Genomic DNA, 18606 nt, shown 5'->3' on the forward strand with positions numbered 1-18606 from the left:
GCGATCCTTTTCCTACAGGAACTTTGGAAGTAGATGCTGCTGTGTCATCGTTCCAAGAACGGCCTACAGTATGGTTAGCATTAAGCCATGTTTCATCCAAGAACACAACATTTTGCCAATTTTTGATTTCTTTCACTTGCCGTAAAAAAGTATACCTTGCCATCGCTATATCAAATCTTTCCATCAATATTTTGCGTTTGTTACATTTTTTGTATCGAAATCCAATGGTCTTCAAAATCTTCGTTAAAGAACTTTCCCCACCGAAGAATAATCCAGCTTCCTTCAGTGAATGCACCAACTTTTTTCTTGTTGGATACTCCTTCTGTAAATAGTAGCCGTAAACATGTCTTCGGATAGCATCGGCATCAAAGCTATCGATGCCTACGACTGGTTTTGCTCGTTTTCTCTTTTTTGGTGTGTGAAGTTTATTTTCTTCTGTGCCAGTCTCGCCATATTTTTTTTTAGTTATCCGTCTAACAGTTCGTTGTCCAATATTAAGCGCATCAGCTACGCGTTCAACCACTGACGTTATAGGTAAAATTGGCCCTCCATTTTGAGCTTCACGATCGAAATAGTTACGAAGGCGTATTAGGAACTCACGTGTCTGACTATTTAGAACAGTTCTCTGCGTACGTTCGGTCATATCGACGAAATCCACAACAAAGGGCTTGAACAGAGTCCAAATTAACGAGCAAGGGTCAACAGTAATGCAGTATCAATATTTGAAATCCAAAGCCAGGTCAAAACTATATCACAATCGCATTGCACTGACAGTTTATACTTTTCGAAGCAACGTCAATTCGAAACTGCTTTGTTTTGCATTGAGCATTGACGCGAGTTTGCCGGAGGTAGTAGTTGTGCTAGCCAGCGATCCTATGTGACGATCGTATTAGATTCCATTTTTAAAAATTTATTGATATTTTTTTGCGATTTCAGAGGTTTGTCCACATAGTGAAAATTGTTCATATTCACAAGTACATTCACCCCTTAAATGGTGCAAACTGATTTTTCTACACTTGTATACATTTAAGAAATCAATTTAATAAATAAATTTTGAGTCCTAAACCTAAAACTACATTCGATAAAATTTATGAATCTCTGCACATCACTATCGTCAATAAAGTAATACAATTATTTCCTTCAAAGTCGTTATCAATTAATACGGAACTTCATGAGCGGACAAACGTCAAACCGGCCATCATAGCGTGCCGCTAGTTTAATAAACTTGGTATAGTGGTAGTTACACAACGCTTTGAATGTCAAGTTACTGATGACAGAAAGAGAGAAATGTCAATAACAATCAATGTTTGTTAGTAAGGCCGTAAATGTACTTAATACAAATAAAGCTACGTTCTTGATGAATTAGAAATGATCTAATTTCTACATGACGTCGAAAACAGCTTTGAAATCCTCTAAGGAAGTTAGTTTTAGTTAAATTTAAATGGTTTAATCTCTATCAATAGTGTAAAGCTTGAATTGCGTAGGTAAGTTACCTAGCATAAGACCATGAGGCAAAGGAATATAATCAGTTATTTTTTAAATACCTAATATAATATCGTTTGCGTCTGTGGTTTGCGTAAACTCCGCGTGAAAATTGCAAATGATTTGGCCTTATTACGTCACATCCGCACCTAGCCACGTTCGTAGTGCACGTGTTTGGGTATTGATAGTTCGGGTCCATTCGTATATGATTTGCGTCCTATACATCACCTAGAAGATATAAGGACCACCTATATTCTAGGTGGTCATATGGTCATCCTTATATCTTCTAGGTCCTAGAAGATAATATAAGGATGAATTGTCGATTACTAGCCGTTTTAAAAGTCACTACCATATTATTATAAATGCGAAAGTGTATTTGTTTGTTGGTTTGTCCTTTATCATAGAGTTGCAACAGAGCATCGACGTGATTGCTTATTAGTTAAAAATCTGGAGAGTGACATAGGCCACTTTTTACCCGATTGCGTAACGCAAAGGAGTGCTTTTGTGTTCATTAGTCTATAATGTTTGTTTGTTCCTTTGTGGCGCTAAAGAGACAAAACGCGTTCCTAGGCCGATTTTTATGTTTCTTACCCTTGACTTAATCTTTGAAGTGCTACCGACCATATTATCTCATATTATCGAGTGGGATGTCAAATAAAGGAGCAGAAAATTCTGAGTTCATAAATATAAATATATATTATTATAATATACCAAGCGACAGAAATACAATTTTACTATATTTCAGCGTTAATTAAGAAGATCGTAGTTAGTTTTGAACTTTATCTTGTTAAATGAAAAGTAACATAAGTTCTCCTTTGTTACAGGGCCCATTGCGATCCTGACACAGAAAGAAGTAGCAGCTCACTTCGCCGGCTTACAGAGAGCCGCCGATCGCGTCACTGCGGTCCAAGGATACCCTGTGAAACATATTGACAAGTGCGTCCGTACATCATTGTGAACTCCACAAACAAGTGCAATATATACTGATAGTGCAATCATACGTGAACTTTTTGTTGTTGTTTAAAAGTGTTATATAACTGTGGAACTATGGAGAGAGAATCGAACCCCATGGAGGCCCTGTGCCGTTCAGGATGCGGATTCTACGGAAACCCCTCCACAGATGGACTATGTTCAGTTTGCTTTAAGGTACGTTGTTTGTTTATCTCTGTGAATACCATAGCAATACCACAAATACACAGCGTGTTTGATATATCGTATATAATACATACATTTTGAGAACGCACTTGCCATTGCAACTGTCATTTCAAACATCAAATCGTACTTTTGACATGACAGTTGACATATAGAGCAAATATGGCGAGTGTGTTCTCAAAATGTATGCACTATAATCATCTGACGAAACAGAATTTTAAATCGTTCCGTATGATATGCACACCTCAGGTGCCTACAAAATGAACATTACCAACTGTAGAGACATAGTTATCAACTAAAGAGACACTCAGTGATTACATACTAGTTGTAAACTAACAAATTAGTTTTGCAGTTGAATTCGATTAAAAGTTGGGACTCAGGAAGCTAATATTACCGAGTAGTGACTCATGATTCCATGTAAATATTGACGTGCAAGCATCGCACAGAAATCCGTGCCGGCACTACATTTGTTAAGGTACATGTAACTGACAGATGTAAAAAAATATATTTTGACCCGCAAATATTATGTTAAAGACTATAACCCTATCCGCGGGATGAAGTTAGTATAGCGTACTCACTGTTACGTAATCCTATACAAATGATAGAGCCAAAAATCTCATGGGGCGTTAACCATTTTGAGTCACCCACCAATTACAAACATGTTTTCAAAAAACATTCGAAATTTATTTCGGCGCAAGCACGTAGATATTTGTCTGTGCTGATGGCCTATGTTTGACTCAGCTGTCCTGCCCTGCAAAATCTGTACTGTGCTGTGCTACGCCAGCTGCGTCTCAGCATACGCGTAGACTTATTCGCTCATTTGGTCTCAATCCACTCTTAAGTTTTTGAGCAATGAATCAATGATATTCTTCAACTCCTTTGCACCTTCCATCTTTTTACTGGTATTGAGTTGCTCGTCTGTCACTTGATTTTTAACTACCAGTAGTTTTAGTCTCTGCTCTGCAGTCGAGCAAAAACCGGCTTTATTCTATATCCGAGCACAAAAATAGTTGACAATATTTTTCGAAAGTGTTAAATTCGCCCACGTCAGTACTGTGTGGCAGTCTGCGTCTTTACTGTTTGGTTTTTTGAGGTCAACAGCCCGATATTTTATGTGGATTGTTTTGCTTGCTACAGCATTCCGCTTCCCTCATTGCACCTACAGGTGCTATGAGGGAAGTGAATGTCACTGCTGCCTTGCAAAAAGTATGAAAAGAAAGGAACTTCTCTTGCAAGTACCTTCAGCTATCACATCTTTGCAACACTTCACTCATGCAGACTGCAGTATACAATATACATACGATGGAAAATGCAAATTTTGTAAACAATTAATTGCATAGTGATATAGTGTAATAGATAATAATGCTATTTCAAAGAGCTGCTTAGTTTTTACCGAGTCACTGACCTACTTTACAGAGGAGGTGTAATGGTAAAGACGAACTGGTGAAATGCATATGCAGGATAAGTTAGCAGAGTAGTTTAAATTCTACTTAAGTATTATATTATTGTACCTATATGCGAAAGTGTGTTTGTTTGTTTGGTTTGCCCTTCAATCACGGAGCAACGGATATTTTTTTACATTGATACAATAAAGACTTGGAGAGTGAGTGACATAGATTACTTTTTATTTCGGAAAATCAAAGATGGAATTTTAAAAACCTGAATCACGCAGACGAATGGCGAGCATCATCTAGTTTAGAAATAAATAAAAAAGAAATATTGCAAGCCCGTAAAAAAGATCTGTTTTGAGTAAACAGTCACTATTAGTAACCAGGATAAAGACATCTAACATCAAATTTATCATAATCCTTTGATTAGCCCGCAACTCCTCGGTTTACCCTGCTAATCGGATGTTAACTAGCACAACATATCGCTTATGATTTCATTTTACGCTACAAAGCACTTTGCTCATTACTGTAAGTTACTGGCTTTGTACTTAATTAAAACGAGAACGAATGATTGGTACAAGTTTTTTAGTTGTAGAAGTAAAAGTAAAGAATTTTTATTCTCTTTATGTATGTTTAAAATGAGAATGAATTATCGGTAACATTTTATTAGCGATAGAAGTAAAAGTATAGTCCGCTACAAGTTGAGATGGCAATCGGAGTATGAGGCGGTGGGACGCCCCGCACACCCGCACATCACCCGCGCTCGCCTGCACCGGGTTAGCGCGGGGGCTGTGTGGGTGTGCGGGGCGTTCCCTCCCCGATTGCCATCTCGACCTGTCGCGTACTATAAAGAATTTATATTTCCTTTATCATAGCATTTAGTTATGTTCCATTTTATGAATCAAGATTTGCTTATCGGAAAGCCTACCGCCATTATAGCTAGTGTGGTGATCCTAATCACCTCTGATTGGCTGACACTCTCAGTATTGACTAATGCATAGTTGCAGCAAGAATACTTATCATAAATAATTGGTGCGGCTACTGAAATATACCAACACTGGAAATTGAGTGCCATACAAAATTTTATTAAGATTTAAATGATACATTTTGTGCCGATTCGAAGCGCCCAACCGAACGTACCGGGAATCAAAATTGTCACTTTGTGTCAAATGGTCTTCGTGTTGACGCTATGTGGACAGATGTTTCATCACTAACATTTAGTTCCGAGTACGCACACATGACGCTCACTGATGCAAACAGCGCCAAAATGGCGAAAATGAAGTTACCAAAAGAGAAGAAATTTTCTGGTTGTCAAATCGATGTTTATTTCAAATCTTGTATAGTGCGCGAAAAATAAGTAATGCAATCTAAGCACAAGATGAATGACTGCGCAATGTACTAAACTGTGTTATAGTGAATTTCTGGCATTCTTTGTGTCTTTATATGGCACGGTGATAAGATGCTTTATTCGAGTTTTTTGAAATCCTCTTTTATGGCTCATTTATTTATATCAAGTAAGGTTACTTGATTAACAACTTCGGCTGTTGACTTCCATCATTCCATTTTAATCGTCCATCGTCAGTTTTTGTTTTACTATTAAACTTGTTAACGAAGTCATTGGGGCTGATTCTCTTGTACACAATCTCTAAACTAAACTAAATTAACAGGTCTAAATATAGTGCTATCCTTTTCCGCAAGCAACATTATGACAGGGATAGCAATAGATTTAGACGTGTCATTTTAGTTTAGTTTAGAGATTGTGTACAAGAGAATCGGCACCATTGTACTACCATACTTTTTAAATATTAAAATATATATTTTAGTGTTTAAACTATCTTGAGGATGATATCTGTTGTAAAATATATAAATTTCTTACTCACGTTATTATCGGAATTTGAATAGAATAGAATAGGATACAATAGAATAGAATAGATTACAATACAATATTTTTATTCAAGTAAACTTTTACAAGTGATTTGAATCATCAAATAATTTACCACTCGGAATGCCATTCCTACCTAATAAAATCATAATACTTTCTTTTGGCTTTGCCGTAATTGGTTTAAAATAACCCCGGACGGGTTAGAAACTATAATCACGTAAGTTTAGCCGTAAGAAACTTATCATTTATGTTTATAATAAAAAATATATATCATTTTATAGCATAAGAATAATTTAATGGAATTTTTCTCTTCAATCAATTAATTCAGCTCCAACCCGATTTTGACCTATTGCTCATTGTATTTTATAAATAAATAAATCATTTAGTTTTTTAAAAAAGTTGTAACCCAGTAGTACACAGTATTACGTTTCTGAACTTACCCAGTTATTCTGAACAACGAATACTAAATCGTAAAATTAGTACGGCCCTTTTGGCTATGTTTATAGCCACGTAAAAAGAAAGTAATACCACATTTCACGACAGTTAGGGAACTTCTAACAAACGTCGAGGCTTCGTCGTCACTGGCAGGCGTCAAATGTTAGTACTTTTGCCGCTGTATAGGCCTAAGGTAGCCCTGTTTTTCTTAGATTTCATGTCACCATATTTGTCATATTACCTATCGTCGATTCAGTATCAAACCGAGAGTTCCCTACTCTAGTTCACTCTGGTAGTACTAAATAAACCCGATAATCATTTGATAGCGGCAGACAAAGGGTGTCTACTTGTCAAGTTGTATAAATGGGCTACGCCAGAACTTTCGCGCTTTGGCAGTAACATACAGTGGACCCCCGGTAATCCGACAAACATTTTGCAGGGCTGTGTCGGACTATCGAATTTGTCGGATAATAAAGTACTGCCTAACTAAAACCCCTATAGTCCGGATTTTTTTAAACCAAAGAGTACCTTGTAATCCGACAAATTACAAATCCAATGATAAGATTCTATATGTTATAGATATGTACTCTGAAGTACAAATCATACTTCATTATGTATTCAAACTTCAAATTCAAGCTAAGCAATCAGTATCAAAACTACCCTACGCGTCGATTACAAAAGTGGTGGTGATGCGTACAAGTTATTTCTTCAATCATGCATTAGCGAAGATTGTCAAAAAAATATTCAATAATACACCATGTCGGATTACAGGGGGTGCCGGATTAGACAGGGGCCGGATTACCGGGGGTCCACTGTATTATCGAGTTAGATAAAAGAAGATGTGTGTTATATCTTGTTTTAACGCGAATTTGCAGGAAGCGCTAAAGAAGAAGCAGCAGCCACCCGCGTCGACGCCGTCGCCGGTGTCGTCGTCGTTCGTGGCCGCGCCCACGCCGCTCGCCGCCGCCGCGCCCACCGTGCCCTCGCTGCCCGCCAGCCCGCAGCCGCTTACAGACGTAAGACCACATCCGCTATACTACTATTGCAGGAAGTGCTATAAAGCAGCAGCAAGCGTCCGCGTCGACGACGTCGCCGGTGTCGTCGTCGTTCGTGGCCGCGCCCACCCCGCTCACAGACGTAAGACCACATCTGCTTTAATACTATTGCAGGAACCGCTAAAGAAAAAGCAGCAGCCGCCCACGTCCACGCCGTCGCCGGTGTCGACGTCCGTGGCTGCGCCCACACCGCTCGCCGCCGCCGCGCCCACCGTGCCGTCGCTACCCGCCAGCCCTCAGCCGCTCACAGACGTAAGACCACATCCGCTATTATATTATTGCAGCAAGGTCGCTAAAGAAAAGCAACAGCCGCTCGCGTCGACGTCGACAGCGCCGCCAGTGTGGTCGTCGTTCATGGCCGTGCCCACACCGCTCATAGACGTAAGACCGCATTCGCTATAGTACTTCTATTGCAGGAAGTGCTAGAGAAGCTGTAGGCGCGTCCACATCAACGCCATCGCCGGCCACGCCCACGGCGCCCAAACTAAGACCGAATCCGATATTCTTCCGTACAGTTAATCACTATGCGTGTCAGGAAAACTGAACTCTGGTCATCTCTTCTACTGTCGTCTAGTTCTTTTTACCTGACGGTATCCGGACACTAGTGTGTATTATTTACACTTTGATCCCATGTCCCGGACAAAGACTTTCGATTTTGCGTGCCGCTTAACTCATATCTGGAAATTTAACCCTAGCGCAAAACTTTGAATGCTACAATGCGTCGCAAGCTTTCTTGCCTAACTAACATTCTTTTTAGACCTAACAAAAAAGCGATAATCGAATTGTTTCCATTTAAACAAGTTTCCGGGGTAAGAACTGAGAAGCTTGCAAGTGCAAAGTCATGGGTTTTTATCTGCTCAATTTCCATACAATGATTAAATTATCACCCAAGTATTTATAGGTACAATACTCGGCGGGGGCGGTAGGTATTCATAATTTATAGTTAAGCTTTTGCTCGTCACAATTAATTAACGGTATTAATTTATTTATGTTTATTTTTTACTTTCATTCCTTTATGTATTTTCGGGTACATGACCCGATTTTCCGAGCGTTTGTCGCGTCGTCGGGTTGGAGCTGAATCACGCTATAACGTGAAACAATGCCGTTGTGAGCGAGATGTTTGTTTTCAGAAATACTTTATACCTACCTTCGCCTTATATGTATATCGTATGTACAAGATCTACTTGTTTGTGTAGGCTTCAAACAATGAAGGAAACTAATGATAATGTATTATTTGCACGCGTTGATATTAAAATGTGATATAAATATACACCACACACTAATTTACTGCGATCTAAAAATGTATTTATGCATCTGAGTGTCATGTTGTGATAAGTAATTTCTAAAGGCTACTGAAAATACTGAAATATTCATTTAGTTTTTGAGTAAACAGTCTAATGTGTATACTATAAAATACCTTATTATACAGTAGTAAACTTCGGTTTTGTTATTGCTATTTATTTATGCGTCACGTCAAGTCACTTCGTTTCCGCAGTTTTGAGTTTATTTTTTGTTGTCAATGGTGGTGATAAATGACTTTTCAGGTAAGTTAACTGTTTTTTGTCTTCAAAGATTTGAGATACCAAAAAAATGTTAATTAAAGCCCTGAATTATGTTTGATAAGTTTCCTTGATATTATTTTTCAAAGGTACCAAATTAGGATGCAAATACTGAAAAAATTTTTTTCCCCCTATCTCAAAATAACATCTTGTATATAAAAGATTTTGCATGTAGAATCTAAGGATTTTTAAAACCTTGGCATCAGTTAGTTGACAGTTCCAAAGCGGTAAATAATCTGCTTGGTCTGTGAAACATATTTCCGTCCACCTCTGCTTTGGTAGATACCGGGCCTATAAGTTCAACCTTTCAGAGAACTTTCATGTAAAATGAGTTAAATTTATCTTTTTTGTACCCATATTCGAACAAATAAACTATCTTTATCTGTATAAGTTCTTTTACTTGATAATTAATTTTTTATGTATGTATAAGAATTAGTACTAGTATCAAGCGCGCTTGTCAAGCAATGTTGGTCGTCTAGAAAGTACTTAAATTGAATAAATAAGTGGGAAATATTGTATTTGCGTATGCACAAGAACAGCGCTTACAATCAATGGTAATTGTTGCTGAGTTTGAACAAAGGCCAATAAAAACCATAGGTATACCTTGCCTTATACGACAACGCGGTTTTCTTCGTATTGTGAACGAACATTCAATATTCTGTGGTTGATTTAATCATAGACCTAGCTAGGGCGGCTGTGGCTATAACATTGTAGTAACATACGTCATACACTTTATTTCAATACATAATATCTACCGGGTAACATTTATTGGGCTTAGATTGATGGCTTTCTATCCATTTAAAATGAGTTTTTTGTTGTCTTAGGAATTTTACTAACACATGAAAAACCGATTTTAATTTTAAAATCTTAATGCCAGCCGCGGTGCTATAAAGGTCTCGAGTCGACTCCATCTTTTTATGTCTGAGATAATCGTACGATTCAATGTAGGACTTATTTGAGTTATAACTTAAATTAAAAACCACGATCAAGGTTCGATGAGAGAGTCAACATGATCACGATCAACCCATCGCCGGCTCACTGCAGAGCACGGGTCTCGTGCGAGTGAGAAGGGTTTGGCCATAGTCTACCACGCTGGCCATGTGCGGATTGGTAGACTCCACACACCTTCGAGAACATTATGGAGAACTCTCAGGCATGCAGGTTTCACCAGAATGTATTCCTTCACCATTAAAGCAAATGATATATAATTACTTACAACGCACATAACTCCGAAAAGGTATGAGGTGCATGCCCGGGATCAAACCCCGACCGCCGATTAGTAGGCGGACGTCCTAACCGCTAGACTATCACAGCTTTTTGAGTCACAGAGAGAGTCATATCTCGATTCTCGGTCAAAATAATTCTATATTAGATTGGAGTAAATCTTCGAGGTCGGGGGTTCGATCCCGGGCCTCTAACTTTGACGAAAAAACACACATAACGGAGTTCTGTGTTTCTAAGCAATTAAATGTACTTGTTATAACGGTGAATCTTTGAAAGCATTGTGAGGAAACCCGTATGACTGAGAATTCTCCATAATGTTCTCAAAGTTGTGGAAAGTCTGCCAATCTGCACTTGGCCAGAATGGTGGACAATGGGTTTACCCTTCTCATTCTAAGACGAGACCTGTACTCAGTAGTGGGCCGGCGATGGGTAGATCATGATGATGATGAGTGATTACTCACATTTGAATTAAGTATCTCAAAAGATTTCAATGAACAATGAAATCAAATCCGTTGAGGACTACAATACCACTGACACACTGGGGTTATTGAAATGAATTTAAATGTAACTTATTGATGTAGCAGTCAATTGAATAAATCACCTATATTTGTTTTATAATGACGAACTGCAAGGTCCCTACATATTGAACATCGGAGCCAAATGCATCGCATTTCGCGTACTTACATAACAGCGACCTTGTCCGATCGTCGTCGGTTGAATATTCAGCTCACAATGTATTAAACGTCTATTAATTAGTAGTGCCGTACCCATTGGTCTAAGAGTCTGTGAACGCCAGACCTACATCAACCTTAAATTGTGGTGGCTTTGGTAGTAAAAAAACAACCTTCTCCACCTCACACATGCCCTTCAATCGTGCCTCGCAGTGTGTTAAAAATGAAAACATCTTTAAATGCCCAAATAACATGCAGAGTGTAACCAGAACGCCGCCAAAAACGAAGACAGATAGTAGTTACCTACTGATGATTACTGATATACCACAAAAAACGCTAAAAATATATATAAAAAAATCCTACAATTTTGTAAAAGTTTACGATATATTCTAAAAATTTTTATGTATGTCCTACGTGCATCTCGTACCAGCATAGACGCGCTCATAAGCTCGTCTGCGAGCCTGAAACGACTCAACGCGCGTGATGCTGTGTGGAGTAGGGTGTTCCAAGTGTGTTTCTGGCATTTAGTCCCGCCGTTCCCAGATACTCTTCAGTACATCACAATAAAGAGACGTCAGACTCAGCAACGGCTATTTTTAGTGTTCCCTGCTATAGGTTGTTTACAATACGGAAGATCTCACTATCTGACTGTCATATGCAATAATCTACCGAACTGATGTATGAAATATTTACAGCTTTGCATTCTACAATGTAGTGCAATAGTTCACTTATTTATGTATTCTATATTTATATATACAGTAACATACTTTTACTTTTATTTAAAGAGAAACTGCTGAGTTTCTTGCTGGCTCTTCTCAGTAGAATGGAACCTGACATCATAAGTGACACAAGTAGTTGACTATTTCTGTGGTTATATTGTGTCAATCGAAAGATGCATCATCATCATCATCAACCGATAGACGTCCACTGCTGGACATAGGTATCTTGTAGGGACTTCCACACGCCACGGTCTTGCGCCGCTAGAATCCAGCGGCTCCCTGCCACTCGTCTGATGTCGGCCGTCCACCTAGTGGGGGGTCTTCCAACACTTGAAAGATCGAAAGATGCGAGAGCAAACTATTGGTTTGGAAATGATGTGATCCAAGGAAGCGGGTAATCATAGTACGGAACATGAATTGAGAAATTACAGCTTGCACTTGACCGGTTTTTTCAATGAGTATCAATTAATGCCATTTACGGCCATAGACTCGTCGGTCGGAAGATAGACTTGTTCTTCATAAATATATGTGTGTGTGTGAAACGCGGAAGAGTGCGTATAAGGACGCATGAATGCTACGTGCTACGTGTCGCCATATCACTGGTGAAACGTGTTGATACATTCATTTGTGATGTTTATAAAACGTGACCTGCTCACATTTTATAGATATACGGAAGGAAACGAAAATTTTGCCCCCAACGTAAACACTGGCACAATATAATATCATGTTTAAAAAAAGTACGAATTAACGTCAAACAGACATTTACATGCCACGAAAATCAACAGAATTTCTACAATTTGTTTAAACCGGTGAAATATATTTTAATTTTATACAAAATGTAACTTTTAATAATTATTTTTGTTTGTGGTATAACTATACCTACAGAAAATGCTGAACGATTTTATACTGTTTTAATGTGGTAAACTTCTGGATTTACGCTTTTTAAAGATACTGTTAGAATTTCTCAAAATCTTTCTCTGTAGAGGAAAGATGTAGAGTACCTAGGGTGTCGCTTAAATCTCTAGGTCCATCGATTAAGACTATCGGACAGTCATAAGTACTGTTTTGTACTAGCTGATGCCCGTGACTTTGTCCGCGTCGATTTAGGTTTTTGAAAAAATCCCGTGGGAGCTCTATTTTCTGCGATAGAAATTAGCCTATGTCACTCTCCTAGTCTTTAACTATACCCATGCAAAAATCACGTGGAATCCTTTGCTCCGTCGCAACGCGATTAAGGACAAACCAATGAACCAACAAACAAACACTCGCATTTATAATATGGGTTGTGATGTAATGGATACAACTTTATTTCAGTCAAAATGTTTAATTACAAAGCACCATAGTAATAATGGAAAAAGACCTCAACAAAAAGGAATCTAAAGGGAAGCGGATATTTAAGAAAGCCACTCGACGAAATAGTACATCATCTAATAACAACAGCCAAAACTCCTCCTGCGAGCATAGTGTCGGCGTGTCACGATTGAAAAGCTTCGAAAATAAACGTTTGTCGGTCGAAATAAACGACACCAAGGCGTTGCCAACGCCAGATGGAACCAGCGAGAAATCCGACAGCTTCACAGCTCCCAAGCTCAAAATAGAAGAAAAGTCATCTGCAGAGATAAGGCCGGTATATCAGGATCGCCATTCCGAATTGAAATTTAAGAGTTTGGAAAATAAACGTTTCTCTGTCGAAATAAAAGATACCACGTCGTTGCCAGTGTCGGATGGAACCAACGAGAAACCCGACAGCTTCGCAGCTCCCAAGCTCAATGTAGGAAGAAAGTCATCCTCAAAAATAAGGCGAGATCGCCATTCTGAATTGAAACTGAAAAAGACAGTCGGCATAAACGAGGTGCCTAACAAGATATGCGAGGAGGAACCGCCAACTAGCTCCAAAGATGGCACAGGCTCAGCAAAATTCGCAAAGCCTGAACGTCTACAAGCAGAGGGAAATAAAAAAAGTCTAAAACGGGTCTGTCCTATTCATTACGTATTGAATACTCAAATCGTCAATCTTAATATGAAAAACACAAAAAAATTTTCTTCCTGGGGCCGTTATAGACTTTGAAACTATCCAACCGATGTGCCCCAAATCGGTTTCATTAGAAAGGCAATAATTACAAGGTGGTTTAGTAGGTTTTTTTTTTAATTTTAGTGTAGTAGCACACGCCGTGTGTCTTCTATTACGGTCTATTACGTTCAGTTGCACGACAGGCGGTTAAAATTACTAATGTTACTTTAACCGCCTGTCGTGCAACTGAACGTAATAGACCGTAATATAAACTATAAACGGTTATCTATAAACTTGGACTACCAATAATAAGCAAAGTGGGCTTACACAAGTCAGTATTCATACCTCATTGATTAAGGTAATAGGTAAAGTTTTGAGCCAAAGATAAATATTACGTTAGCAAAAAGTAATTAGGGAAGTAATATAATGTCAAAGAGCTGTTGTTGAAAAAAAAATTGTTTCTGGTAGTGCATAAACTGATGTGATGTCAACCACGTGTTAGGAAGCCATCATCATTATCAACCGATAGACACTGTCCACTGATGGACATGGGTCTTTTTTAGGGACTTCTACACGCCACGGTCTTTCGCCGCCTGAATCCAGCGGTTCACTGTGACTTGTTTGATGTCTTCTGTCTACCTAGATCGGCAAGACTTCAGCTTCGCAACCCGTTGAGCTATATCGATTACTCTGTTAAGGAATAACGAACCAAAAGTTATAACCGAATTTTTGAGCACTGTAAAATTGTGAGTAAACGTAACTTTTTAACAAATGTTAGAGGTAACCTATGGGGCTTCGCCGCTTTCCTTCACTAGCGGTTGTTAGCGCACATCTATAAAAATATGTTGATGCAACCGATCTTGAGATAGTTTATGTTGTACGTAAACTGATATGTACGTGCACTGTTCCAGAAGTTGGAAGAGGAGAGCGGGGCCGGCACGAGCGGCGCCAGCACAGGCGCGTCGGACAACGACGCCGACGACAAGGACCCCAGCAAGGACAAGAAGAAAAAGAACAGATGCGCCGTTTGCCGCAAGAAGGTTGGACTTACAGGTGAGAGATTCTTTACGGTTTGGTTACCCGTGGGCGCTGTAGTCTCTGAAAGGTACCACAGGTATTTTTTAGGGTTCCGTCCCTCAAAAGGAAAAAACGGAACCCTTATAGGATCACTTTATTGTCTGTCTATCTGTCTGGCTTTCTGTCTGTCTTTCTGTCTGTCTGTCTGTCTGTCTGTCTGTCCATCCGTCTTACTGTCTGTCTGTCAAGAAACCTAAAGGGTACTTCCCGTTGACCTAGAATCATGAAATTTGGCAGGTAGGTAGGTCTTATAGCAGACATTAGGGGAAAAATCTGAAAACCGTGAATTTGTCGTTACATCATACAAAAAAAATTAAATTGTGGTCATGAACTAATAATTAGTATTTTCAATTATCAAAGTAAGATAACTATATCAAGTAGGGTATCATATGAAAGGGCTTCACCTGTGGATTCTAAAACAGATTTTTATTTATTATTATAAATCATAGTTTTTGATTTATCGTGCAAAATGTCGAAAAAATACGACTGTACTACGGAACCCTCGGTGCGCGAGCCTGACTCGCACTTGGCCAGTTTTTTAAACCCGTGGTCCCTCCGAGAAATTAAATGGTAGAAGATTGATGGATGGTCAACATAGAGGTGAGATAAAATTAAGTGTCTTAATTTTGATGGACGGTGATGAAATAATGTGAAATAAACAAATAATTCTGGGCCTTCTATTGATAAGCTTATTTCTTTTAAATTGGTTTTATCATCAACTGAAAGTTAACGTATAATAGCTATAATATAAAATGTCAGCAGTTATTATAATGTGTATAGTGGGCCAATGTTGGGTTGATCATGATGATGATGATGAAAAAAAGCTAAGTTTACTTAAACTAAGTTGATAAAAAAAAGAAGCTGTGCTTAGGTGCAACTCGACTCCATCTGTTGAGCATTGCGCCCAAGATAGAGACGGACGGACGGACGGACGGACGGACGGAGACATCATCATCACCATCACCATAGTTTTCAGGTCCCAGAGTATGGATTTCCAAACGCCACGGTCTTGCGCCGACTGATTTCAGCGATTCCCTGCGACTCGTATGATGTCGTCTGCCCACCTAGTGGGGGATCTTACAACGCTGCGCTTTCCGGTGCGAGGTCCCCATTCTAGCACCTTGGGAACCCAACTCGTTTTTCGAACCTTGTGCCTTGTCCATTGCCACTTCAGCTTCGCAACCCGTTAAGCTATATATTTTGTACTAGCTGATCCCCGCGGCTTCGCCCGCGTGGATTTAGGTTTTTTAAGATCCCATGGGAACTTTTGATTTTCCAGGACAAAAAGTAACCTATCCGTAGTAGCCCGTCTCCGTGATGCAAGATATCTCAGTACCGAATTTCGTAAAAACTTTTAAACGCATGATTCTTTAAAAATACAGCCTATGTCACTCTGGAATAATGTAGCTTTCTACTGGTGAAAGAATTTTAAAAATCGGTTCAGTAGTTCCAAAGATTACCCCCTACAAACAAACTTAACGACATTACCTCTTTATAATATTAGTATAGTATTAGTATAGATTTATAATATTAGTATAGATGAACATAAAAAGATATATTTGTTTGATCCAGGGTTTGAATGCCGCTGCGGCGGGCTGTTCTGCGCGGTGCATCGATACAGCGACAAGCACGAGTGCTCGTTCGACTACCGGGAGCTCGGCGCGCAGGAGATCCGCCGCAACAACCCCGTGGTCGTCTCCCAGAAGATACACAAGATATGAGCCGCCCGCGCCTCCCCGCCCACTGCGCGTGTGGCGGCCGACCGTGTGTGCTCTAAAGTGTTTCAAATCAAAAATTAAATCATTAAAGTTACTCGGAACTATACCTCAACTGACTCAAAAATATATGAATAAAATACTTATATATTATTATAAATTGTGATGGCAAACATGCGTACTCCTCAGTGTTTAAATAAATTTTTGTGTGATGAATCAAAAAAAATTACCTATATTAAGTTTGAAGGGTTTTTTGGTTGTGTCGAGCGTTTGAAGTTGCTTGAGTTGAATCAATGAGCTAATGTTAGCGCAAGCGATATAACGAGTCCACACTAAGAAAGGGAAATCGTTTTCGCCATGTTGTACCTAATGTCTTAGCTGGAAATATATTTTGATTCAGTATGATTTCAATATAAATTTTCAATGGACATTGTAATTTGGAGGACTCAATGATTTTTGTATCAAAATGTATTTCTAGCTAGGATATCATAATATGGCGGACGCGATTTCCTTTTCTTAGTTTGTTCGCTTCCTCACTTCAGCAAACGTGAAACACAACCAAATTTTAAAGGGGCACTTTGGGGTCTTTGGGTCATGCCGTCGAACGATTAAAGAGTGACGTCGTGCGTTTGTACTATGCTTAAGAGACAAATAGGAGATACCTCCTTTAGCACACCAACTCATTTGCACGCGGAAGGGAAACAATTGACGCCTACGACATAAGGCATACCGCTTGCGAATGCGTAGTGTGCTAAGACGTTAGTACCACAAATGTGCCCATAAAGATACGAATCGAAACGAAGCATCGTCAATCATTCCGTCTCACTTGCTTAGTATACACAGGTATATTGTGTAAGTGAGATCGAATGTTTAACGCCGTGCTTTTCGAATCGTTTCTTTATTTGCACGCGTTATGTCGCGGCTCGGTTCTGCATTGACTATTGACTGTGTAAAGTTTATTTCACACTACGGGATTTAAATTATATTGTAGGTCGGTCAATATTGGCGTTCCCAACATTCATACCAATTTTTACTCTAATTTTTTTTAATTATTACTTTTAACTTTTTTGATTTTTGCTCTTAAAATTGATATGAATGTTGAAAACGCTAATATTGACCGGGCTATAATGTAATTTATATACTGTAGTTTGAAATAAGCTTAATCCAAAGTGCACCTTTATAATTTAATATACTTTCGTCCTACCCTGTCTCTTTACTGATTTTAGAAAAATAGCTGCAGTTAAAATGTTCTTATTCTGTAAAAAATTATATTGAATAAATCTGTAAACTATTACCTAAACATTTGTTTGTAAAATATAACATATCTTTTACTTTGAAAATATCTGGTATTGTATTTTGGCTTGTACTTCTTTTAAAACTCTTGAAATTAGTTTTAGTATGTACTCCTTAGGTCGCATACAGACTGACTGCATGCTACCTTGGCGCCTAAAAGCTTTGTGCCTTAGTGTAGTGTGTGCAAAGTTATTCCTGATACATGTAGAAAGTAAACCTTAAACTGTGATTGACGAGTTGTTGGCCTATTGTACGGTCGGCCTCAGAATTCGAGTAGCAATGCCGCAAAACTTGCATCAAAAACTAATCTCACTTGACATTTTTCTATAAACACGCCATAAAAATACTCAGATATGCGCACAACCGTGCCGTGCAGTGCAAGCGAATTTGATCCTTCAGGTGCTAAACGAGCTTTGGCCTTTGATTGTACAAACAGTAAATGCTGAAAAAACTATATTTGAAGACACCTTAGATTTTGGCGTTTCAGTGTTCACTGTTCACCCTTTTGAATTAAGGTAGCACAAGTCAGTCTATGCGGTCTTGAGCACTCGTCCGACCGCCGACGATTAGCGAGAAACGAGTCTAGCTAAAAACTAGAAACGAGTTGGCGAGAAACGAGAACGATTTGGACTAGTTTGTCGCTGGGCTATGTGCCAGTAGGACGGGCGACTACTCGCACCAGCACCTCGGATAGGCAGCCGAGACATACATTTGATACCTCCGCAAACTAAGCGAGAGCGTCGCTAATTCTTTGAAAGCTCTGGTCGATTCAACAAATTAGTAGAGAGTTCTCGCTGACAGTGTGCACAGCCAGCGATCAAATATTAATAAATATCTATCTATCTCTTTTCGACATAACAGACATTCCTATGTGGAAAAATAAATAAATTTGATTTGACTTGACACAATCACAATCAATTTGATTGTACGTTTTTTGAGCGAG

The 18606-nt window shown here is 39.0% G+C and overlaps 1 protein-coding gene across 4 annotated transcripts in view; it reads left to right on the forward strand.

Moving 5' to 3' along the window:
• The window catches only part of drn (doctor no), a 37454-nt gene extending 20872 nt beyond the window's left edge, over window positions 1-16582 (forward strand). For 2 of the 4 annotated variants that reach the window (XM_069501419.1, XM_069501420.1), the window contains exons 2-6: window positions 2307-2628; window positions 7215-7355; window positions 7509-7646; window positions 14490-14631; window positions 16228-16582. In XM_069501419.1, the coding sequence (XP_069357520.1) occupies window positions 2530-2628; window positions 7215-7355; window positions 7509-7646; window positions 14490-14631; window positions 16228-16376 (669 nt within the window). In that variant the 5' untranslated portion in view covers window positions 2307-2529 and the 3' untranslated portion in view covers window positions 16377-16582. Of the gene's footprint in view, window positions 1-2306; window positions 2629-7214; window positions 7356-7508; window positions 7647-11889; window positions 12487-12881; window positions 13540-14489; window positions 14632-16227 lie in introns of those variants that run through there. The other 2 variants (XM_069501421.1, XM_034972501.2) reach the window with 2 other exon arrangements.
• Window positions 16583-18606: the final 2024 nt, after the last annotated feature.

Source organism: Maniola hyperantus, chromosome 10, assembly GCF_902806685.2.
Source record: "Maniola hyperantus chromosome 10, iAphHyp1.2, whole genome shotgun sequence".
Lineage (NCBI taxonomy): Eukaryota > Metazoa > Arthropoda > Insecta > Lepidoptera > Nymphalidae > Maniola > Maniola hyperantus.